At 37.6% G+C, this 25,215-nt stretch overlaps 1 protein-coding gene across 2 annotated transcripts in view; it reads left to right on the top strand.

Annotated features, from left to right (window-relative positions):
* The window catches only part of PRKD1 (protein kinase D1), a 130,624-nt gene extending 118,750 nt beyond the window's left edge, over positions 1 to 11,874 (top strand). Inside the window, exons 18-19 of one of the 2 annotated variants that reach the window (XM_051806255.1) lie at positions 5,877 to 5,962; positions 7,848 to 11,874. In XM_051806255.1, coding sequence (XP_051662215.1) covers positions 5,877 to 5,962; positions 7,848 to 8,066 — 305 coding nt within the window. In that variant the 3' untranslated portion in view covers positions 8,067 to 11,874. The remainder of the gene's footprint in view (positions 1 to 5,876; positions 5,963 to 7,847) is intronic. The other variant, XM_051806256.1, reaches the window with a different exon arrangement.
* The last annotated feature ends 13,341 nt before the right edge of the window (positions 11,875 to 25,215 follow it).

The raw sequence follows: 25,215 nt of genomic DNA on the forward strand, positions 1-25,215 counted from the left end.
TGTTTGTATGTCTAAATAGAATTGTTAGACACTACAGGAGATAAGTAGTTTTTGTGGTAGACTTTGGGTGTGTTTTAGAAAACCAGGTTTTGTCACAGCCATTCAGCATTCCGTTTCCCAATCAGCTATTTTTTCTGTGTCTTCAAGGATTGTCAAGTCAGGTTACATTTCCAAATTCACTGAATTACTGTATGACAGTTTGGCCTTAATTCAGTTTTCATTGTGAAATTTTACTAGATGTTGATACAGAGAAATTTTTTTGCAGAATTCTTACCTATTTTATAGCTTTAAATTTCACATCTCTCAAACATGAAACCTGTTTTCAACAACTTTATTCTTTGTTTCCAACTTTGACCTTCCAGTCCACCAAATCTGTGTGATCTCGAAAGATTTATTTTGACTTAGCTACAGGTTACAAAAAATAAATACTGCTAAGTATAGAGACCGAACTCCCTGGTGGATTTTGTCTCTCTACCTCTTAGTATATTTTACCTAGCGTGTCTTCACCGTGGTGGCTGTTCTGAGCTGTATGGTCCTCAAATGTGCTATGTCAAGCTTTGGATTATTCATGGTGTATTTTTTTCTGCTGTGTGATTTCCATAGATCATTGTACTCATAATTTTTTTTCATCAGCTACCAACACAGCTATTACTACTAGCCTGATGAGCTGTGTGATGTGCACATAATTGATTAGGTTCTTCACATTACTTAATATTATTAAAATGATTTGAGAAGAAACAAAGGAATTCTTTCCATGCATTAAATTTGATCATGGTATGCCTGTTACAATGCTTTGGAGTCATAAATACCACAACTGCCTTCAAGCCAATATTTATTCAGACTTGTTACAGCCTAATGTGAATAGAAACTCTGTTTCACACATTAATGAGAAAGTCACATGAATGAGCGAGCGTTAAGTATGAGGAGGTCAAATGCATGTTATAGCTCAAAGATGCTCTTTGCTTCTGTAAATGTTTAGCTAGCTATTAAAACTAAGGTCTTGGCTCTACTTACACATTTGCTAGGATGGATTAATGTCAGAAAACCTCTCTTACAGAGGTGCAGCTTAGAATTGCCAAGGATTTCTTTTGATGGTACAGCTGAATCCATATCCCTGAAAATAATCTCTGCGAGTTGAAGATTATTTTATGCTAAAATAACTGCATGTACACTAGGGTGTTTATCAACAAAGCTGTGTTGACCAGCAGTAGGGAGGGGATTTATGTGTCTTAAAAAATTATACCTCTAGTTAATAGACATATTCTCAGAAAATTACAGGGCCTAGGAGGCCCTGGGCCTCCTGTGTTAGTGGCACCAGCTTAAATTTTTACAATGATGACAGTAAGAGTAGCTAATGTTATATATTGTTAATTTAGGACTAATATCCTAATATATTGTTAATTTAAGACTGCTTTTTTATATATTCTTAAGGTGATTTCCTGTTTATGAGTTACATAAAAAGCTGAAGTCTGCAGGGAAGGACTAAATGAGTAATATGTTCATAATAGGGTTTTCAGATATTTTGTAAACTTTTGTGTTTATGTGTGGATCACACTCTAATTGAGTTAAAGCAGTCATTCCTATGAAAAGCAATTACTGTGTTAATTTGATACTTAGAGTGAAAATTGTGACTTTGTCTTTACTCCAGTTAATTATTTGCCATATTAATAAACTTGCATAAGCAGATAAGAATCATGAATCTCCTAACTCTTGAGGTTTCCAGTAAAATAAAACTAAAGAGCCATCTTTCCTAAAATCAAGGGGATATAGAGCTTTCTAAGGTTGCATTTGAATCCCCCAAAGGGGATTTTGCTGAATGATTACCTATCTAAATGACCAGTACTCATTCTACTGGAGTAGTTGGCTAGATTATTCCCTTTAACAAAGTTTCCAGCTCCTGGAACTTGATAAGCTCTCATCTGGTTGCTTACAATATTCTTAAATTATAGAACGTAAACAGGAACCCATAAAAGTATTAGAATAAAGTCCTCTCAGAACTTTCATTCAGGTTACCTCCTTGGTGATAAGATGGTGTGCTTAAAGATGGTGTGCAGACCATAGGCGGTCTTTCATAATGCTCTGCATTTATTTAATTATTGACTTTATGGAGGACAACTGAAAAATTTTATAAAGCTCCTAAAATATCTGAAAAGATTACTTTAAAACCTGATTTAAAAAAAAAACCAGTCTCTAGTGAAAATGAATAAAATTTACTTTAAAATACAATGTAGTTGCTACTGTCTCCTCAAAATGGCTTTATTTTCCCAGACAGAATATTTAATTTTGTAACAGTTGATACCCCAATATAGTCCCCTGAATCATACTGAAGTTGTATGTCTAAAATAAATACTAATACCTTCCAAATTTTTATCTTCAGTGTTTTTAATCAGTACAGCTCAAAACTTAATCATCAAACAATTCTATGATTTTTTTTTAAATTCAGAAATTGTGTCAACATGAATCTTACTGTTCATATATCTTACATGAACTGAAGCCAGACTAAACTTTGTAAGTTAGTGGCTATCCAGACACTGTGAGAACAGGATGGTTTTTTTGAAAGCTGAAACAGTGAGAATAACCAGGAACTTTCCACATGTCCTTTAAGTATTTTAATTTCAGCACTCGTAGTGTCAGTATTGAACTTCCCAGCTTCTTCTTTGCTTTACATAGCACTGTTCTTTTGTTGCCTTGCCTCTTGACTTCTGACACTCAGACAGAACTCTTGTGCATGAGAAGCAGCATTTCTTGGATGGTATGATTTCCTGGTAAAAAGCAGCAAAGTCTCTTTGCTGTTGAAACTCATGTTTGATTTCCTTTTTCACCTAAGTTTTAAAACTTTGAGCATTAAAGCAAATTAAATTGTATCAGATAGTCTTTGCAGTGGTCATGTTGCATTTCTGCTTATTTATGGAGAGGCAAGTCATATGCAAAACTTTCCTGGCAGAAGGAACCCTAGATAAAGAACTAAACACAAACAGCAAAACTGGTTACAGAGACAGCAATGTTTCAGTGCTGAAATAAGCAGATTATTTGTAAACTGTTCTTCGGAACAAATGACTGCTAACTGCTGACAGTTCTAACCATCCAGTGAAACTGCCTTTTCACTTTTGTCATAGTTTTCCTCCCTGTTACTCTTTGTGCACCTCCTTTGGTGATTTTTTGTATACCAATGTCTTTCTGGTCTGTTCAACAAGCCATTGGCAATTTCCCCCAAGGATACAAAGAAATATGTTATTACATGTAGTATGTCATTGTCCTGAAGTGAAAAAGGGGGCAAAGGGGTCCTCATCCTGTTATAACTTGAAGGAGGTTGAATATGTGTGTAGCTATGTATAATTTCACCACTTGTAAGGCTCACAGTCTTAGCTGTTTCCAGTGGGTTGCACATAAGATGCATAATAGAGACATTATCAATACTCAAAGGCAGGATGAGTAGTCAGTAGGTACTTGGCAGTTACAGGGATGCATGCACTTACATCTCAGCAGTTACCAGGACAATCAACCCTTTCATCAGGGTCTTGACCTATTTTCCAAACTGAGATTCATAGTAAATGATGAAAAATGATCTCTGAAGATCATATATACTGAAATATCACTGAAGATAGTAAGGAAATGGTAGCTCCATTGAATTCACATTCAGCACTGGCCTATGTATCAAAAGACAGCTTGAAGTCTTATTGTAATTCTGCTGAATTTGAGGTAAGTTGACAGTGTTCCAGAAGATGCTGATGTTTGCTGATATACAGATTTACTGCAGTGGGTAGGGACTATGTTCTCCTATTCCAAGCATCAGAGAAAAACAATGGCCACTACTTTTTCCCAGATATTATCAGAAGTCACTCTGTAATTAAACCATGGCATATGACTGGCTTTCCAGTCTCTTCCCCATATCTTGGAAGGTGGCAACTTCTCTTACCAATAAAGAGGAAAAAGATTAACCCCACTATTTTGGAAAACAAATGAGTTTTCAGAGTGATATCATCTATCAGTAATGGTCCTATTCGCTGTCCACTGACTTTCTCATCCCATGTCCACTTCACGGGCACTTTGAGAGGGAACAAAATAAGCATGAGTTAGAGAATTTAACATTAACTGTACTTAATGCGTAAAGTAAAGTAAAATTAGGACCATCTGTTCCAGGAAAAGAATGGGGCAGAGCCTCTGGCAATTTTTTCTTTGTCAGAAGTCCTGAGATTTGTTTTATCTTGTTCCCACAATTGCTTTGATTTGCAAGACAGTATTCATCACCAGAACTCCGGGGCTACTTCAGTGATAGGCTGCTGTTGCTAAGAATAGGTTTGTCTGTCAAACTTACTGCATACATCCAAATAGGCTACCATGTACATTCCCATTTTCCTGGACATTGTTTTTGTTGTGTTCTGCCCCATGGCAGAAGCATGCATAAAGCCCTGCTTGGCAAATTGAGTCTGGGGAGAGGAAGTCTCTGTTAAAAAAGAAAAGCTTTTCTGTACTGCTGTACAAAATACAACCTCGGAGATGTATCGGTTTAAAGAATTCTGTCCCATCTCATACTCTTAAAATGGACAAGATGATTATTCATCTCATTCAATACCCAGCTGGCAACAGTATCCATCTGACATGTTTCAGACCCAATGCCCCTCAGTGACGCCATGTTTTTGTGTTACTTTCAAGACCATCTTTCCCTGTCCCCATGATATAAACAGAGAAATAAAGATGTAAACCAGCACACTTTGGACAAGCCAAGGGATAATGTGATGAAATGGAAAATTTGCAGGTATATTGTTGTTCCTTGTGGCTAGTCAGTTATTTTGTAATAACAGTAACTTTTCCCTGGAACAATGGTGAACATTTCGCATCACTGAGAATAGAAACTTTCATGCTACCATCATTTTTTTTTTAATTTGTGATGTTTTTTATAATTGCATTCAAAGCTCAGCAATCTCATTCCAGAGATTTTTCCAAAGGGGTCACTCAGTGCAGTTTCATGCACTAGTCATTGACTCATGGGCCTCATGCCTTCAGGCATCACAACACATATGCCTACAGGGTAGGAGAGTTGTCATTGTTCAGCTCAGAGAAGAGAAATCTCCAGGGAGACCTTATAGCACCTTCCAGTACCTAAAGGGTAGGTTTAGGTTGGATATTAGGAAAAAATTATTGACTATGAGGGTGGTGATACGGTGGAATAGGTTGCTCAGAGAAGTTGTGGATGACCCATCTGTGGAAGTGTTCAAGATCAAGTTGGACGGGTCTTTGAGCAACTTGATCTGATTGAAGGTGTCCCTGCCCATGGTAGAGGAGTTGGATCTAGCTTTAAGGACCCTTCCAACCTAAACTATTCTGTGATTCTGTGAACCTCTGTGAATCACTGACTCCAAAACATCAGAAAATATGAAATTTGTAAAAGAAGCTCTCTCACTTTTCTAAACAGCAGACTGCTCACTAACAGGTAGAAGCAATGCTTAGTTCAAAAGGAAAGTATTGGAAGACTTGGTGACTTACAAAGCCTGATTTCTCCATTCGGTGACTGGGAAGGTCCAGCTGTCAGCTGAAAGTGCAACTGACAGTCTTAAGGAAATATATACATATATATATATGTGTGTGTGGTACCTGAATACTATAGTCCTCACTTACATGAAATTTTTTTCACTTGAGCAGGAACTGAGTAAGAGTTATCATCAAGCAACTGTTCAGTAAAACAGTTGTAATCCCATTAGGAAAGGTTGCGTGGGTACCTTCAGGGACTTCAGCACTGACCGCAGATTGTAAAAAGCTGAAGTAAGATCTAACTGCCCTCTTTTTACAACTACGATGTCTGTATGGCTCTGTCTTTGCATGTCCTAGTTGAAACAAATATATTTAAACTAACATTTTCGAATATTATTTCTTTTCAGCTATTGATCTCATAAATAATTTGTTGCAAGTGAAAATGAGAAAGCGCTACAGCGTGGACAAAACATTAAGTCACCCGTGGTTACAGGTATTTCTACAAATTCCATGTTTTTTACTTATGCATTCAGACTCTAAGCATATCTTTATCTTTAAGCACAGTAGAGTCTAAGAAAATCTGCAGACCTGAAAATGTTTTCAGATCCTGAGAACCTCATGCTCCTTCACCAATTTGCCTGTAGTTTCTCATTAATTTCTGAAGTATTAGATTCCAATACTAAAATGCTTTCAAAATACACTACAAAAATATTTTATCATATTTGTCCACTGAGAAAATTATGTGTATAAAAAGTAGTCATTTGACTTACATCATTGCCTGGAGTTTACCCTGATTCACTTCTTATTAAAACTAATCAACAAGCTTTCACTTCACAGTCATCAGAAGAACTAGTGAGGGTTGTATGCTTTCCAGGAAAATATATTAGCCACATTCAGTTGAATTCTTCAACTAAAAACTGAGATGCAAGGCATTTTTGAGATGCTAGCAGCCTCTGTCTTGTGCTCACCGTTTGGTAATTGTTTTATCCTGTCAGCAGCCAAATCACTGCAAGTTCAAGGCCTAAGACACTCAGTGAGGAGCCAGGGCATTGGTTTGCTCCCTGTGGATGAGGACAGGCTGAGGCCAGACTGGTACACCAGCTCATCAGATCTCCCATGTTTGTATCTACGAAAGTAACTGTGGTGCAGGCATGTGTGTAATGCACAATTTCAAAGGAATCTTTATCAAAACAGAAAACCGTTTTGATAAGGTACTCCAGTACCTTATAGCTGCTTCTGTTTCTCAAAGTAGATGGTGACCTGCTGGTATAGGAGGAAAAGGGTTGTAATCTCCCACCCTGCACCCCACCTTCCCCAGGGACATTTATCCTGGGCTTACTTTCTTCTGCCCAGATTTCCTGTCACTTTCTAGTCTTTTCCTCCAAGACTGCTCTTCTCTCTGGCAATCATTACATAATGCATTTGCCTGAGTCTTTGGGTACCAGAGGTGGTCTGCACTATGGTCTGCAGCAAGGATGCTGGCTGTCTCACAGGACAGGACAGGGTCCTTCACCTCATTGCTTGTGCAATAATGAGTGAAGGTGAATAAGATGAGGCAGTACAGCAGCAGCTCTAGCACCATGGATGGGATGAATCCTCTTTCTGGAAGAGCCCTACATTGTGGGCTAAGGAAAGATAAGAGTGGTACAGGGCAGTGAGACCTAAAGATGTTCTCTGAGAGGATGGCTGTGTAAGAAATGGGCCAAAAGATGTGAGATAATAAAGATGAAGGCTTTTATGCGTTTACAGTGTTTGGGCTTTGTAGAGTTTTGGCGAGGTGGTCAGGGTTGTGTCTTAGGGATAAGATGACAGAATAAAAAGAAAACTGAATACAGGATCATGAGGAGAGATTAGTCTGCTTGGGGCTAGGATTGGCTCTATTACTGCAGCTTCATGTATGCTTTGGGTGGGAATAAGAAAAGAAATTATTGAACTTGTTATATACTTTAGACAGATCAGATGCTGCAGTGCATGATGGTCTAAACAGCATGAGACTCAAACTAGGCTTCCGGCCTTACCATTGACTGTCAACATGGAGTTCCAAAGTATGTTGATGTTTAGATGTATATGTTTCTTGGAACGCACCAGTAATTGCCCAGATTTGGAAAAAGAGTTTTTTTCTAGCCCAAACTGAATTTATGTTCTGCATCATTATACTGAGATGGAGGAGCTGTCTTGACTATCTGATACAGATCAGTAGCATGTACATGTATGATTTAAATATGTTTCTTCTTCCTTATTCATCTTGTGACTAGAGTGAGGAATTGCTTTACCACCCTTAGATAGCTGAATTAATAGCACTCTGCATACTATTTATAGCAGAAGGGAATGTAATTTATTTAAGGAAATCTAAAACTAATAGTGTTATTCTATTTCAGGACTACCAAACCTGGTTAGATTTAAGGGAACTGGAATGTAAAATGGGAGAACGTTACATTACCCATGAAAGTGATGACTCCCGATGGGAACAGTATTCAGGAGAACATGGATTGCAGTATCCAGCACACCTTATCAGTCCAAGTGCTAACCATAATGAAAACACCAAGCTAGAAGAAACAGAAATGAAAGCCCTCAGTGAGCGTGTCAGCATCCTTTAAGTTGCATCCCCTATAATCTGTCAAAACACTGTGGAATTAATAAATACATACGGTCAGGTTTAACGTTTGCCTTGCAGAACTGCCATTATTTTCTGTCAGATGGGAACAAAGCTGTTATGCTGTTACACTGTTGATATATCTGAGTTGCCAAGACAAATCAACAGAAACATTTTTGTGTGACCAACTGTGTTGTATTTACAAAAGTTCCCAGAAACACTAAACTTGTTATTGTGAATGATTCATGTTGTATTTAATGTATTAAAACCTGTCTCCACGGTGCCTTTGCAAACTAGTATTTTTCTTACTTGAGCCTCATTTTGGTAAGAGAGAACTTTCCCATGAAGATCTGGGGGTTTTGTTGTGCATCGTTAGTATTGTAATTGTAAGCAAACTCTTGAAGAGTAGATTATAACTGGTGTTCTGTGAACAACTTCTACCATTTGGATAAAAGCTTTATTTAGTGTCCTAAGAATAGAAAAGGCAAACAGTAATGATTTGCATAGAACTGTACAGTTTCCAAACAGATAACCTGTGTATGTGTTTGTGTATATAGATGCAGATACACATACACACAGTATAACTTGCTCTTAAGCCTTAATGCCTTAGTAATGTAAACTGCAGCTTGTTGGTTGTATTTTCCCTTTTCTTAAAATACTCTAATATGAATATTCTCTAATATGTACATTCAGAAGCTAAATAATATGTTGACTTTGTGTATGTTTTCAATAAAAGTCTTGTTAAAATAGGTTCATTGATGAAACTTTCTGTTTAAAATATCCCTGGAATGGCATCAGAAGTAGGTAAAATAAATTAGTTCGTCATTAAGAAGACCATGTGGAGGTAGGTAGGAAAATCTGCCAGCTAAACTCTCTTTCTATAAAACATTTTGTAAGAACCCATTTGGACTGATTTTATATTGTAAGTTCAATCAGTTTCGAAACATACTAAGGAGAAGTGGGGAAGTTGAGGATGCATTAATGGGAGTTTAGTTTTTAAAAAAAGTTGTGATACTTCTGCTTTTTCACTCAGTTCCACTGAACTGACAAGGCACTGCAGACCTTTCTTGCTTTTCTTCCCCTGAAAACTTGAAAGATACTAATTGCCATTTCTAACAATTAGTGTTCCAATGGTAAGCCATTTAGCTTTAACAGTTAGAAAAGTTCAGACTGCACTGTAAAACACGTGCCAGATAGTAAAAAGTGAAAAGCTGAAAATTATTCTATACCACAGTCTTTGTCTGAAAAAACAGTTGATATATAGATATTGAAGACGGAGGTTAAAAATGTAAAGATACATTGGATGAGAGGCAGAAGTATGCGATGATAAGAACCACATATGATAAACCTCCATTGATCAAATCTCAGCTTTATGTAACAATCATGAGCTCTTTGGCAGATAAATCCATTCTTTTGTTGAAGAAGAGCTTTGTCCAGAGGAAATTTTTGCCAGATACATAACATGACTAAAACCAGAAGAATTTTTCTTAGTGTTTTGCACCCCTGCTGGACAGGTTGTGTGTACTGTAGAAGAAATGAAGAAAAGGCACCTTTATTAAAAAAAAAAATATTAGAAAATTAAAAAGTATTGTGAAAAATGATTTATAAATCTCCCTCCTACCCACCTTCTTCCCCTACTCCCACTAACAAAAAAAAGAAATCCTTTTCCAATTCAGTTTTACCCTGAAGGAAGCTCTCTGATGACACTGGCTTGTGACATGTTCCGAAGCAGCTCTTGTTAGGCGAGTTCAGATGTGTTGACTATTCTGCTATGCTGTATTTTCTGCCATATCTATATTTTCAGTCAGGATGTTCCTACAAGACTAAAATTTGGCTAATGACTGGCCATTGTTTATTTTTTTTCAGCCTTCTGCTTAATCTTCAGTCAACTGTAAAGTAAACATAAAAATGGACTTGGGCTGATTATCAAATTTCTGTCAGTAAAAGTGTATATGCATGTGTATGTTTAAAAGAAGTCCATGTAAAGGTGCACTGGTGGATTCATGGATATATAAAGATTATATTGCATTCTAGAAGGACTCTAGGAGTCAAGTCAAATTAACTAACTTTTCTAAAAGGAAATTAGGAAAATTATCAGAATCATACAGACTTTGTTCAGATGCTGATATCATGACTGTTCATGAGGAGCCAGGACTTCACGAAAGTGCCTTAATTTTGTTGTCTCATTTCTCTGTGTTAACCAGTAACAGAGATTAAGAGCTCTGCTTTCATACTGATCAATTTAGGTAAGTCAGGTTTTTGTTAGTGGCTTGGTTTCATTTACAATTAGTGTACCAACTGATGAGCAAAAGTAATTTTCAGCAACAGATAATTCTCAAAAATATCAAATAGCATACTGTCACTCTGTTCTCAAGCATGGACAGTAGTCAAGAGATAGAAGAGAAAGCAAACCACTGCAGCTTGCAAGAGCATCTCTAAGAAACTGGATGACAAAAATGAAAACAGTGCAAGTTTTAGTGAAGGAAGAACATTGAGTACTTATAATAAACCCTAACATCTGCTAATTTCTGCCATGACAACAGTTAGCATGTACATGGGTTTGCTAAGCACAGACGTATGTTAATAAGCTTATTTAATCTCGTGGAGCACTTTTGATAAACTGTTTGCCAACAGAACAGAGACAAAAGTATAAATAAATTACTACCTTGAGAAACTTTCTGACTAGCTACTAAATATGATTTCCAAGGAACTCTTCTTTAATTACTAGGGGCATATCATACCTTTTTTTCCTCCCTGTACCTGTTTTGGGGTTTTTTTGAGCACTGAAGCTTGCTTCATCACTTTAAGGAACTTGTTGTGTAAATATTCATTGCTTTTCAAAAAAGAATTTGCCATTACCCAATATAATAAATTAAAATTTTCCCTGCTTCTATTCAAAAATGTTGCACTGTGAAATCTGAACTGTTTGCATTTCAGCCAGACAGATGAATTCACTGATTCCTAACTCAAAGCCTAAACAGAAATTTGCTCTTTAAGATTCATCAGCATCAAAGTGTACTGAAGCAAATGTGAGACTGAATTGTCCTTGCTTGCTTTACTCAGGAAAAAGGAACAGTAGGCTACTCTATAGTAATGTTTTCATGGCCTTTACCATTTTACATTAGGTCAACAGTTCCTGCACATGCATCATGGAAGCAAAACCAGCAGTGGTTATGCTGCATGTAAGTATTGACCTGAGGATCTGTTGATGGTATTTCCTTTTCTACTGTGCTATGCCATATCCTTGACGTATCAAGCATGCGTGTACAGATAATCATACATCTGTAAGTGGGTTTTTTATGTCAAAACTTAGCTGTGGAGTACAGAGAAGTACCCAACTCACACTTGGAAGCCAGAACTTTTGATTTATGTTGCTATTTTCACTTCTATCATCTTTAGTCATTCAGATGCACTTTGTTTATCCAGTCTTATCCAGGCAGTTTAACTAAATGAACAAGATGAGCCAAAAGCATGCACTTGTGCAGTTTGTACAGCTCAACTGTTGTGCAGCTGCTCAGCCACGCAGGACCATCCATCCATTCAAACATGCACACCTTCACATGGGTGGAAGGGAACTCCTGTCAGTATGCCTTTTCTCTGATTGTCTCAGGTACTACATAATATCTCCTTGTTCTCAGCAGGATCTCTTCAAAAGTAGTTGGGTGTTCTGCCTTCCCCTTCTTCCTATTCTTACCTCTCTACACCTCACTCCTGAAAAGCCTTCCTAGAGTCTCACCTGTCCAGGAGTTAGAAAATTGTAAATCCTGCCCTCGTGCCAAGGCAATAACCATCTGGGTTTTGTGTTAATAATGGTCTTTTTTTGTTTGAGAGGTTAAACAAAGCAGGTTATTTAATTTACTTTTTTTTTTAATAAATCAACACCTCTTCTGCACACCTAAATTTATTCTGGACAATGAGGTCATAGAAGTGATATGGAAAATGCTAACAAGCTGAGAAAACCCCTAAAGCCTTACTGGATTAATAGGATCAGATAGTTGGCATCCTGTGAAATCAGGGAGAAAGGAAAAAAAAAACCTGCTATGGAAATTTTATGATTAAATCACTAGGCAGCTTAACTCCCATACAATACTTCAGTCTGTAAGACATAGGGAGAAAAATCAGATTTGAGTAATGCAGTGATGCAGTATTATTCAGATAGGTCTACTAAAATATTGACATCCTGGAAAAGCTCTGCTTCATGCAGATGCTCCAGAGCCCAGTACCTATAGTTGTTCAGCACCTCAAACTTATCACTTTCACAGAGAAACTATTTTTTTTCCCCTAGAAAAATAGGCCATAATTTATTCACCAAAGGAAGCCCATTGCATACTGCGCTGATCATCTTCTGCCTCATGAGACCTATGGCATCTGAACCAAAAATGTCATATTCCTGGGGTTTCCTATGCATATACCAGATGGGAAAGAGCTCAACCAAATCGAGTGTCAAACAGAGGAACTGTCTTGGTAGATCAGGCACTTTTCAGTGGTGACAAATTTGACACCTGAATGTGATGCAGAGTTGCAACTTGCTTTTTCTTCTCTTGTTTCTATCAACTGGAGCAAGTGAATGCTGAAATCGGAGGCTACTGGGTGAGCTAATATTTGTTTGTGCTTCTTGCTGAATTATTGCTTTGTTTTGGTGAAGAAGGGGGAGCACACATTATAAGAAGCATAAACTATTTTGCTGCCTTACTAAGCACATCTGCAAACTTGAACATCAGTTGTTTACAAATAAGAATTTAATAAAACTCTACTTCAGTTTCAGACTGAAAACTTGCTCTTTTGAAAGGCTCCATGAAATTAAATGTTTTGCTTGGGCATCCAAGCACTGAGGTCCTAAATTAAGGGAATCTGTCTGTGCTGTGAGCCTGGAGAACCTGAGGCCTCATGCTGCAGAAGTCTGCCAGGCAGGGTGCCAACCAGGGGAGCTACAAGGAAAACAGGCAGGATGAAAATGTGCCTTTAAGGCAAATGCCGAAATTTGTAAGCATATGTATGCTGCCAAAGTTTGATAAAAATGGGCAGATTCTGTTGAAGTATTTTTATCAAGATGAACTATTTTTCAATATAAAACTATGATACATTTGACATAGTTTGACATGTAACTTAAATAGTTTCCAATGTAACTTCCAAAATATGTAGTGACTTACTGGTAGTGACCTCTGACACTTTTAGTGGGGACTGATTTTTCAGAGAATCCTAATAACTATGCTTTGAAAAGCAATTCGTTCGTTCTGGTTCCTCCCTTGACCTAGGCATATAAAAACATGAGTTATTTGAGCAGTTAGGTCACTGAATTTAATACATGGAAACTTTACCAACATATTATTACCAAAGAAAATGCAAATTGACTAGAGAGGCCTGGTTCACATTTACCAAGTAAACAACTGCAGCAGTTTAGGATGTTACTCTCTCAGCTTTCAGCTGTTTGCTACTGGCCTCATAACAGAGGGAAAATAGAATATTTCAACTTTTCTAATTTACAGTCAGAAGCATCTAAGCACAAATTTTATCTTAATGTTTAAGTTAATTTGTCCAATTGTGAATTAGAGCTGTGATGCTCCGTTCTGCCAGCTCTGATATCTGGAAAAGGGGCGGGAGAGAGGGTGAGGGTATTCCACTACTGTAACTGGGTTTACCAGAAATCATGGGTCAGAGTGCTTAACTGCATTTCTCAAAGTGAGTTATGCTTGCAAGCATGAATCCCTGAGGGTTTCTAGGTGTCTTGGGCTTCCTGACTTCTTCTGAAATAGGATTTAAGGTCTTCAGTTAGTAGTTAAGGACTGCTGAGGTTTCTAACCTCACCACTTGATCATGACATTGTATGTTTAGTTAGTCATGGCAGATCCATGGATTTTCAACCTCGTTTAGCACAAATTTCTCTTAGCCCCTTGCTAACAAAGTATTGTGACAAAGTAGAGTACAGTTTCACAGTATGTTAGATTAAACTGCACCTGTGCATCTCCTATCCCTGTACAAAATGTGGAGCTCAGTGTAATAAAGAATGCTCACACAAAGAGTGTGTCTGTCACTGATAGGTGATAGCACTTAAATCCTTCACAGTGCTGTATGAAAAAAAAAGCATGGTTGCATGGTATAATTTACTCTTTTGATCAAAAGGAGAGAGGTGTCAGTGACTATATTGGAAATATAATTTCTTCTGCTTCTTTTTTTCCCAACCTTCCAGCCAAAATTGACTTTGCCTGTCCCCAGAAGCACCTTGTGGCTAAGGCTCCAGTGCCTAGGGCAGGGAACACTCCCTGCCCTTCCTTTAAAAGCCCCTGGCCCCTTTGCCCTTGCAAAAGCCCTTGCATCCACCCAGCACCTTTTGCATGCCACAGACTTCAGCTGTTTTCAGATCTACTGCAGTCTAGATGCTTTTACTCGAAAGGAGGCTCAGGCAGCTTTTGGACAGAAGGAAGAAGATTGCCTACCAAATCTTGCACCGAACCAACAGCATATGAAGATAAAAACTCCACGACTCCAGGAAGGAGACAACTGAGTGGGAAGGCTAGGTAGTGCAGAGGATGCCAGACTAGTATTATAAATGTTGCAGTATTTTTCATGCTTATTAACTCTCCTATCACAAATATTTAAAATCATGGTTGACATACTCTGTCTAATTTGTTTTGAGCAGACCTATTCATGTATTCATAGCCTTAAGGGTGATGAAATTATTAATTTATTACTCTAATCCTCTCTCAATATTTGTACTCTTTTTTTGATTAAGCTAGGGCATTTATCAGTAAAATTATATTGGCACAGCTTCTAGAGTAGACATATTTATATGAGTACAAAAGTATCTTATAGCTATAGTGGTTAAATCCCTACTTATACAAAAATAGGTATACAAGTATGACTACATCCAGACAATAATATCACTTCAACTAAATCCTCATAAATAGCCCAAGTTTACTGTTCAGACAAAGCCTTAGCCTCCCTTTCAAATCACTTTGCCAAGTAGCTGTCATTATTTTATGATGTGAACAATCATGAATTTGCTTGAAACCACCAAAGCAAACTCTTTTGAGCCAAGTGGGTAATATTCCATTCTAGATTGAACTCAAACCAGCGATCAAAGACAAAAATGCCAGGGCATTGCCAATTTTCTGAGCCATCCAGTAACCATTACCTTGTGTTGTCTGATTTGCATGATAATTGTAAAATAAGAGGTTGTGTGATTTCACTCACTTCCCAATATCTTTCCATACTTTTGGACTATTTTTTTTTTTTTGTCGTAAATGCTTATTAACATCTTCTTATTTCCAGCTCAGTGCAGGCTTTACGTTTTTACCCTGTAATATTCAGTAAGGCGTCATCCTTTGAGAAAAATGGAAATGGTGAAATCCCTCGGGACATCGCTCGCAGGCGACGCGGGTTTCGCGTCCCATCCCTCGGGGTCCCGCCGCGGGTCGCGGGTCCCGCTCCCGCCGCCTGCGCTCGCGTGCCTCGCCACCTCCCGGCCACCCGTGGTACCGCCGCGGGGAGCTCGTCAGCTCGCAGCCATCGTAGGGCCCGAGGCTTTTCTCAATATTTGTCAGTGATCACTCTGTTTTTACAAAGCCTTAGGCACACAGGGAGCATGTGATATGCCAGCCTACTGTGGTATTTTTAATGTGAAAACACAATAATTCGTGATAAGGTAGGTACTAAGTCTCCTCCTGTCTGATGTCAGAATGTTTTGGAGTTTCCACAGCTGCTAATTAGTTTGTGTTTCAGAATAATAATGCTCCCCTCCGCCTGCCATTTGCATAACAAAGAAATAACTTATTTTTAAATATAGAAGCAGATGTCAACAGCTAGGAATCAATATAGTACTTCTGGCAGCTTCCAGTCAGCAGAGTTCACAAAGCAGCGCTGTCAAGCGACTAACAGACAGCCACTTCCAGCTAAATTATAAAATAATGACACATAGGGGGATTGCTGATTGTCCCACTTTCAGTTCAAAAGCATTAATCAATAAGACAATAGTAAGATACATAAGTCAAATAAATTCATTGAAATGGTTAGCCCTTTAATTGATAATTAACATTAGGGAAAGAGTGTCTATGAAGTAGAAAGCTTAGCTTGCATTAAAAAAAAAAATCTTTAAACAATTTGAATATAAATAAGATTCTGAAAGTTCCTTAGAAAAGTTGAGCAAAGAAAAAATGTACTCATGAGAGTAAAAGTTAATCTCATTTGATTCCATCCACAGAAGGTAAATGCAGTATTTTTATCTCTAGATCAAAGTGATTATTCTCCGAAATATAGAAACATAGTTGGAGAAACAAGTTTGAAAACAGCTAAATGTGAAAACAGCTAAACTGTAATGAGATGTATTTGGGAATACAGAAATAAAGGTAGGACATTAAACCGCCTACAAGTTGAGGTAAGCTGATTTTTGCTCTTAGACTTCTTTTCCCTGCTTACTTTTTACTTTCTGATATTCCCCCTGTTCAATCCCACCACTCTTTTGCTTTCAAACTATCCAGTATCTGGCCTCTAATATACATTGAAAATTTTGCTAGTTTGCTTTGTTTTTCACCATTTTGATTGTAATATCCCCCTAATTATGTGTTTCAAAAATCTCTCTTCGGCTAAGTTTTTTGCACAAACACCTAGATACTCCACTGTATTGAGTTATTTAGTGTGTAGCTCGCACCTGTCTACTGTTGGAGTTCTCCAAGTAAAAATTCTGCCACTTACATAGTCTGACCTTTTCAAGTAGGTGTGCAGTTCAGTTCTCCACTCCCTTGCAAATTGTTCTGTTGTAATCCACACACCACTTGTGGCAACATTTTCCCTATTTCCCTTGCTACCATTTCATCTTGTCTGCACATCAGGCATCACATGGCAATAGAAATAGTCTCTTCTTCTGGAATATCTTCCAGCATGATTCTCATGTGAGTGCTCCTAAAACTGCCATGCTTGGGCTCCTTTATGTATTTTTTGAATAAGACCCACTTCCAGCAAAGCGTTTCTGCTAGAATGTATTTACACTTGTCTGGGTAAACCAGCTGCAGTCCTGAAGTGTCCAGTTTGGTACAGGATTAGATTACCTTTGCATCTCCTTCTCTTTGGCTGGGAAGATTGAGAAGATGCTACATGGCAACAGAATGGAAACATATGGGTGAATATGTGGCAAATTAAAATGCAAGGCTGCCTTCTTCCAGTCAAAAAGAAAGAGGTTTTGGCTGATTACTTTGGGGTATAACAATGGGGTATAACTTTGGGGTATAACAATATTCAGGTACACGGTAGAGTAAATTTGGTGCTGGTTTCTGAGCATAGAAATGTGAAGAAAAACAAATATTACATCAAACTGGAATCTGCAGGAATCTGAAGTTCTTACACAGTCCTTACACAGAACGTCCGTTCCTCCTTGTAAGTAAAGGTTATCCATACATTCAGGAGACTGTATGTTTCTGCAAAGATAGCTACCCTGTCATCTTAGAGAAATTAGTGTATCAAATCTAAGTACAGTAAAAGCCAAATTCATCATCACTTAGAAATTTACCCATTTACAGGAACTTTATTACAAATTAGGTTAGCTACTGTGTGATTCTCAACTTTATAGCATAGAAGCATTTCACAAAGCTTTATTTTATTGACCTTTACAGAAGTCTTGTGAAGATCAAACCACCATCAATCCTGTTTCAAGTTCTTTCTGTTGATAAAAAGCATTGAGATGTATGTCAAATAAGCATCTTTTTTCACAGTAACAGCATAGTCTGTGGTAAAACCATAACAGAAAAAGAACTAGAGAAAATTAGTTTACAGTATCTTTGCCACAATACAAAGGTACTAATCCTTCTGTATCAGTGAAAGAAATTATTGGCTAAGTTCAGGAAAACATTTTTGCTCAGTGTAGTATTATGGAATTAGATCCATTACTTGGATATGTTCCTTATTCCACTGTGAAGTCTTAGTGTTTCCAAGTTCAACCACACTTTATTTCCTAGATCTTCTGAAAAGTGAGTCCTTATAAGGCTCTGAACATGGCATTCAGACATTTCTAGTCCCATTCAGAATCTGAAGACTTACTTCTTACTGAATTAGGTGTGCCATCAGTGTCTTCCAGTGTACAGTTCCTTTGTTCATTTGTCAAATATTATTAACCCCCTCTGAACTGCATGATTGCTTCCACAAAGTGGTTTAGGACCTGCAGGTTTAGGACCTGCGCTGGTATGCAGACCCATTGCTCTCTGTCAGTATCATCTAACTTGGATTTATATTGTTTTATACTTAGGAAAGAAATAAATGAAAGCAACCTGAGTGGGAAAAAAATAGAATCTTTTCTAAAAGCACTGGGTCTATATCCTGAAAGTTCTGTTCTAAAATACACTGCTGTTTAATAAAAGCTTGTTTCCTATTTGAATATTCCTTATTAACTAATGAAACCAACATTAGCATACAAAGCAATCTAAAGTATTTTGTTTACCTCTCTTCAGTCCTATGGTATTAGAATAGAAAGTGTAAGAAATTTGTGGGGACAAAGATGAGTTTAGCAAATTGCTACCAGGAGATGGCACCATTAACAAAATAATTTGAGTGCCACATACAAGTTCCTCTCAACCATCTGTTTGTCTGAACGCTTCAGTAATTCCAGGTGTTGTCTGAGCACAATCCTGCACATCATTTATCCAGGCAGTCCTCTTATGTCAGTGATCCTAGGCATGGTGAAAGGGTCCTGCATGCTGCCTCACTGGTGACTTACTTGCTCAGGCTGGCAGATCAGGACTTACCAAACACAGAAAGAGACTAATAGTTACTGGCCAACATTTTCTTCCCTGATAAGTATATATAGATTTGGAAATGGGATTGAAGGGATATAGTGATATAACTACATATATAGTGCCACATGAAGACTGGAATGCAAAGTGTCAGAAAAGGACTGATGTGGACTGGCTCTAGTCACAGCTACAACAGCCAATTGCAAATGTTCAACTCGCAGAGACTGAAGGTATGACATTTTTGTCATTCTTTCAAAATCTCTAAAGAAATCATTAAATGATTTTATATTTACAAGCCTTTAGGGAACCCAACTTAAAATGACAAGAATTTAAAGACTCTGAGACCTTACCCTACCTTGCTCAGAGAACATCCCTGTGGTCAAATTGGTCTTGTGGAAGGTGAATGAAAGATTTTGGTTGATCACAACAATGTCAGAATTTCACCTGTTGACTGCAGATGAACTGGAACTTTGCACTCACACAGCTTTCAGGATCGAATCCCTTATGTGACAGGAAGCAAAATATTTGCCATGTGTTTCATTTCAGTTTCAAGCACTTCAGGTTTTGAATCCTCTCGGTTAAGTAATTGATGTTTGAATGCCCTGTCCCCTGCTTGGTATTTTAAAATAAACCTTGCTACAGCACAGATTATGAATCAAAACAGCTGTTGAAGCTGAAAGTTACTTAAATGGCAAGATGGCTCTTTGTGAATCATAGTAACTAGTCTTATATGTATTGCTTCAGCACCAAGAGAGCTAAATTTCACATACCTTTGTTTAAAAGACTCATTATATAGATTTGGTGTTTACAGATTTTTTCTTTTCTCTTTCTTTATTTTTTTTAATGTCTCCCCTATCACTTCCTGCTGAAAAACCAGTGAACAAAAAAATCCCTTGTTACCAATAGCTGTTGTCAAACTTGTGTTTCTCATATGCCACAGCATACGATATTATTGATGAATCTTTTGTCTTCTGCAAATGCAACCAGAAACAGTCAAAAATAGATTTTTACAGCCATTGCAGTAAGCTGTTGCAAGACAGTCAAGCTCTGACATAGAAGCCCCTCTAGGCATGGTTAAAATGCCTAGGTTATCACTTATTCATTGGTTTCATGGTGAACTTCTAGAGGCCTGAATAAAGAGAGGAAAACCAGGGCTCAAATTTTTACTTTCGGGGGGAGGGGGGAAGTTAGGACAGGAGCTGTGTATATGTATTATTGTAAAGAAGTTAGACCATGAAAACATGCGGGGTGTAGTCGATTACTCTGCACTAAAAAATGTGATGAAAATGATGTTGTTAGAAAGATTGCATACAATTTTCTTGAAGCTTGCTGATGCCCATGTAAGATCTAGACATGAAACCTTAGTTCCTCTAGCAGAACAGAGAGGGAGGTGATTCTACCCCTCTCCTCAGCCTTGGTGAGGCCACACCTGGAGTACTGTGTCCAGTTCTGAGCTCCCCAGTTCACAAAAGACCTGGAGCTCCTCAAGAGAGTCCAGTGAAGAGCTATGAAGTTGATTAAGGGATGGGACCATCTCTCTCATGAGGAAAGGCTGAGGGAGCTGGGCCTGTTCAGCCTGGAGAAGAGAAGGCCAAGAGGAGAACTTATCAAAACATGGGAGTATATTAAAAACAGGTGTCAAAAGGATGGGGACAGACTCTTTTCAGTGGTGCCCAGCAACAGAACAAGGGACAAGGGATACAAACTGAAGCACAGGGAGTTCTGTTGAATATGAGGAAAAACTTCTTTACGTTGGGGGTGACAGAGCACTGGAACTTCTATCTGAATATGAAGAAAAACTACATTGAGAGTGACAGAGACTGCTCAGAGAGGTTGTGGAGTCTCTTGTCAAAAATTAAGGAACTGGGGAAAAATTCAGCAGTTGGATAAGCATATGGAATTGTGAGCAAAGACGTTCTCACCTTTTTGGTACCTAGAGTGAAAAGGGAAATAAAGAATTATGCATGGTCTTTGAAACCAACCAGAACTTAGAATACATTTCTCATCCTAACCAAAAGCAGCACACAGTGCCTATTGCCCAGATACTTGGAGTCATTAATAAGCGTTATAGTATTAATCAGTCTTGCTACTGCAGAATGATTGCTGCAACATCTCTCATCTTTCCTAGCTTCTAATCTTACTGTTGTAGCTTACTAAAGCTTGTTCTCTGAGTTTCAGTAAACCCTCTAAACTAAATGCTTTGAAAAGTTCTGGTAAGCTATGTCCTTTAAAAAGCTATATTTAGTGCAAAATATACCTTAGTGAACACATCCATGGCAAAAGATACAATGGAATGGGAGCTCTCAGAGCATGCACTGGGTTTATCTGCATTTCTGTTTTCAGTTCAACACACGGGGAATTATGCTCAAAGACACTTGAGAAAGTAAGTTTTTCTCTTTAATTTTTCTTGCTGATCACTTTTAGTAGAATTATTTTTTGATCATTACCTCCATTTAAATGAATGAAGGGTGCAAGTTTAACAGAGTTGAAAGCAGGACCAGTTTTATTTCTGCATCCTTACTGGTCATTCGTCTGAATGTCATGAGGGAATCCAGCCACTGAATGCCTGAATGTTTGGAGTCTCTGGAACTGATGGGAATCCTGAGCACTGCCCTTTAACCTTATGGCTCTTGGCTTACTCTTACATTCCCTCATAAGAACTGAACCTTGCCATTCAACTTCCTATCCCAGCAGTAAATTCAAACTCCATTGTCACCTAAAGTCCTAGAATCTCCATGAAAAGTGAGCTCTCTGCTTTACAATTTAACCCTTCAAGAGCCAAAAAGCCAAATACATGATGCAATCAACTTTCCTTGTAGCAGAAGTTTTGTCCTCCCTTTTTTAAGATGGGATTGTTTTTTACTTAATAAAATGGAGGACATTATAAAGGCCCAGAAAAAGAACAAACATCCTAAATGGAATGCCTTCTCTTTATCTGTCCCTATTTGTGAAAATCTTGAAAATTGATCTGTCTTCAGGCAGACAGGGAAAGACTATGTCTTCCCGCAGCAGGATGCCTCATCAGCTGCAAGCTTCTCATTCCACCTGCTGCAATTTTCAGGCAAAGTCTGCTACCAAGTAGTCAGTCCACTGTTTAAAGCAATTATATCTTATAATTGTAGGTTTTGTGCCTGCAGTCCCTAGAATGAAATTTGAAGAGTGAAAGTAGGGAAACATATCTTAGACTTAAAATCAAGGTGGATTTTGCAATCTGATATGATTATCTATAATGTTTACACTCCAGAAACTATGCATTGACAGATTCACACATTAATTGCATTTTTCCAATTAGAATATGGGATTAGTACAACACTCCTTCAAAGTAGAGTTATAACTAGACAAGTCAAATTGAATATTTTTTTGCACTCTGAAAAAGCTGGAAGGGTTTGAAACAAATAGGGCAAACCTGCTCTGAAGATATGAGCACCTGCCAGCACTAAGTTAAAATGTCTCCTAAGAGTTCAGCCATAGGCAAGTACTGTACTGGTGGTCCTGGATAGAATTTCCCTTCCAAATTTAGAGTCTTAATAAAGGCTCCTTCTCCCTTGTAGGAGTCTACAGGTCTTGGAAGCTGTAAATAAAGCTGATCAAATATTTTACATCCAAACAGATGTATGTTTATGCAGAATTTTGTTTTAAACAATCAGGAGTCCCATAAAGGAAACAAGCAAACAAACAAAACACCAAAAAAAAAAATCAAAAAAACCATCAGAGGTTAACAAACTCAGATTTCTCAGGCAGATAAAAAAAAAATTTTCTTTTCTAAGAAAAAAAGTTGAGGTCTAAAACCTACAATTTCTGACAAGTGAGGCTTCACTCTGGTTTCAGGTTTACTTAGATTTTCTAGGATTACTTTAATCATGGTAGGTGAGCAAGTTATTCAAAATTGACAAGATTATGAAAAACATATATTGTATATCCAATAGATATCCTATATATACACAGACTGAATATTAGAAAAAATTCTTCAATCAAAGTGTAGTCAAGCATTGGAATAGGCTGCTCAGGGAAGTGGTGAAGCTACTATCCCTGGAAGTGTTCAAAAAACATGTAGATGTGGCCCTTAGTGACTTGGTTTTGGCGGACTTGGCAGTGTTAATGGTTGGACTTGATGACCTTAGAGGTCTTTTCCAACCTTAATGATTCCATTACATACTCTTTCATAATTATTTGAAATGGGGATGACAATACATACCTTTCTAGTCAGTGTCTTAGTGGGACAGTGAAATGTCAACTTTTTCCAAAGTTTACTTATATGATAAAATTAGAGGTGAGAAAAATAAAAACCTTTGATGACATCAAATCCAAGTTACTAGAATTGTTGACCTCTTATAGACAGCTGAGATACACTGAGATCTGAATAGCTTCCAGAGAAGTGATGCCTTCTTGTTTTTAAAAGATTCCACAGTTTTTTGTGTTTTTTTTCAAACTACAAAGAAAAGAATAGAAAACAAAAGTCAAGCCACTGGGATAATCATCCCTCTAAAACTGGATCGAAATCACTAGAAAAATGAAACAAGTTTTAATTGAATTATTGTTTACCAATGATTTTGCTACATTGTTACTTGCATTTAATTTCTATTGTCTTACTACACTGAGTTGTCTCTTTTCTTTTTTCCTGCCTTTTGTCCATACCCAATATCCTTCTTCAGGCTTTCTATCCCCACAACGGGAACCCTAAAAGCTCCTTCTAAACTACAAGAGAACAACATATGCATCACATAATTTAATTGAAAAAATGAAAATATTTAGAATTTAGTAATCAAATTTTACCTATGATAAGTGATGGAGAGTCCTGGGAAAGGAAGGGAAGGCAAGGCAAGGCAAAGCAAGTGGAGGGAGGCATGGAGGGAGGCATGGAGAAGTAAGGCAAGGCAAGACAAGGATATTACTTCACAACTTCAAGACCTGAATGTCCACTTTTCCTTCTTAAAGAGGTTTTATTATTGTTACTATAATGACCTTCTACTCCAGCAATTAAGGATCAAAAGTGTAAATAATATGTTAGGCTCAGGGTAGATGGTCAGCAAGAAAGGATGTTCTATTCTGGAAGAGTTTGAAAGCCATATAATTAGAGACTATTTTAAGTTTCCTCTGCACATTTTCTTTATGTTTGAAACACCTTGCAGCAGATATACTATGCTACCAAAGGTTATGATCTGATTCTTACATACTAGTTTATGATATTCCCATTACTCTAGAGTTTTTGTAGAAACTGGAGAAATCCATGTAATGCATAATAAACAACTACCTTTCTCCCTCCTCTATCGGCACAATTTGTTTTTACCACTTTATTGTAAGAACTAAAAGTGAAGTAAACTAATAAAACTCACTACAGACTGAATTTTGGTAGCGACAGTTACAATTACAGGTAGCATATCTGAAGTTTGTTCTGTGTATTAGCCTGTCAATGCTAGGCTGATGTGTAGCAAAGAGCACCTGTCAAAACAAAAGAGCTTCATGCCTCACAACTTTAAGCCCCAGGTAAGGAACTGGGCCTCGTGGATAGGCTGAAAAGAAGATGTTGCAACCTGAAACGAAATAGACTTGTAAGAGAGAAAATGAGATCCCTCTGGGTGCCAATAGACCTCTGTTTGCCACGATTAAATCCTCTTTGTTTCATTACATACATCAGTGCAAAAACAAACAGTGAGATCAAGATAAAGAGCTTGCAACACATCTTTCTCTCTTTTTGCCTCCCCATCTCAATTGCCACCTTTTTCCCTGGACAAGCTTAAAAGAACTACCCTGCTCAAATAAAATTGATGAGACCTTTGAGCAGGTGTACAAGATAGCTTTAGGCTTTAAAAAAGTGTGAAGCACTTATGTCAATGACCTGATCAAATGATAAGCATGCTGGCTTCCTTTGCTCTCTAATTAATTTTTCTCTCTTGGAGAGAATATCTAGCATTACATGATGCCTATGCTGGTTTTGAAGTCAATAAAATAATGCTTTTCTAGGAAGATAAACCATTGTAAGACTGTCTTACCAGAATTAGAAGAGTATTGTAACTCTCCAGCTTGGACCAAATGCTTATTTTAGCAATTGTTTTAAGTATTGTTAAAATAACATAGAGTTTCATTGTTAATACAACATAGAGTTTCTTTGTCTAAATATAACAAAGATGCTGGTGGCATAGTAGCTACATAAAGCTGGTAGGAAGTGGGGCCAGATAGACATACATTTTAATTATCTCTTTGAATCAATAATTTCATTCACAGACATTTATTGCCATGTACTGTATTGTAAAGCAATTACAAATGACTGTGCAACTTCTTCACAAACACTGATTTCTCCCTGTAGAAGCAGTATAGACCAGCGAGGGAGTGGATAGATCAAGTAATGACACAGTCTATATTGAAATAATAAACAACTCTTTGCATTTTATTTTTATTGAAGTGCAAGGAGTTAGCAGCACTGCTGTTTAATGGCAATAT

The sequence above is a fragment of the Manacus candei genome, unplaced genomic scaffold (assembly GCF_025592945.1).
Source record: "Manacus candei isolate 608988 ecotype Guabito, Panama unplaced genomic scaffold, ASM2559294v1 h1tg000067l, whole genome shotgun sequence".
Lineage (NCBI taxonomy): Eukaryota > Metazoa > Chordata > Aves > Passeriformes > Pipridae > Manacus > Manacus candei.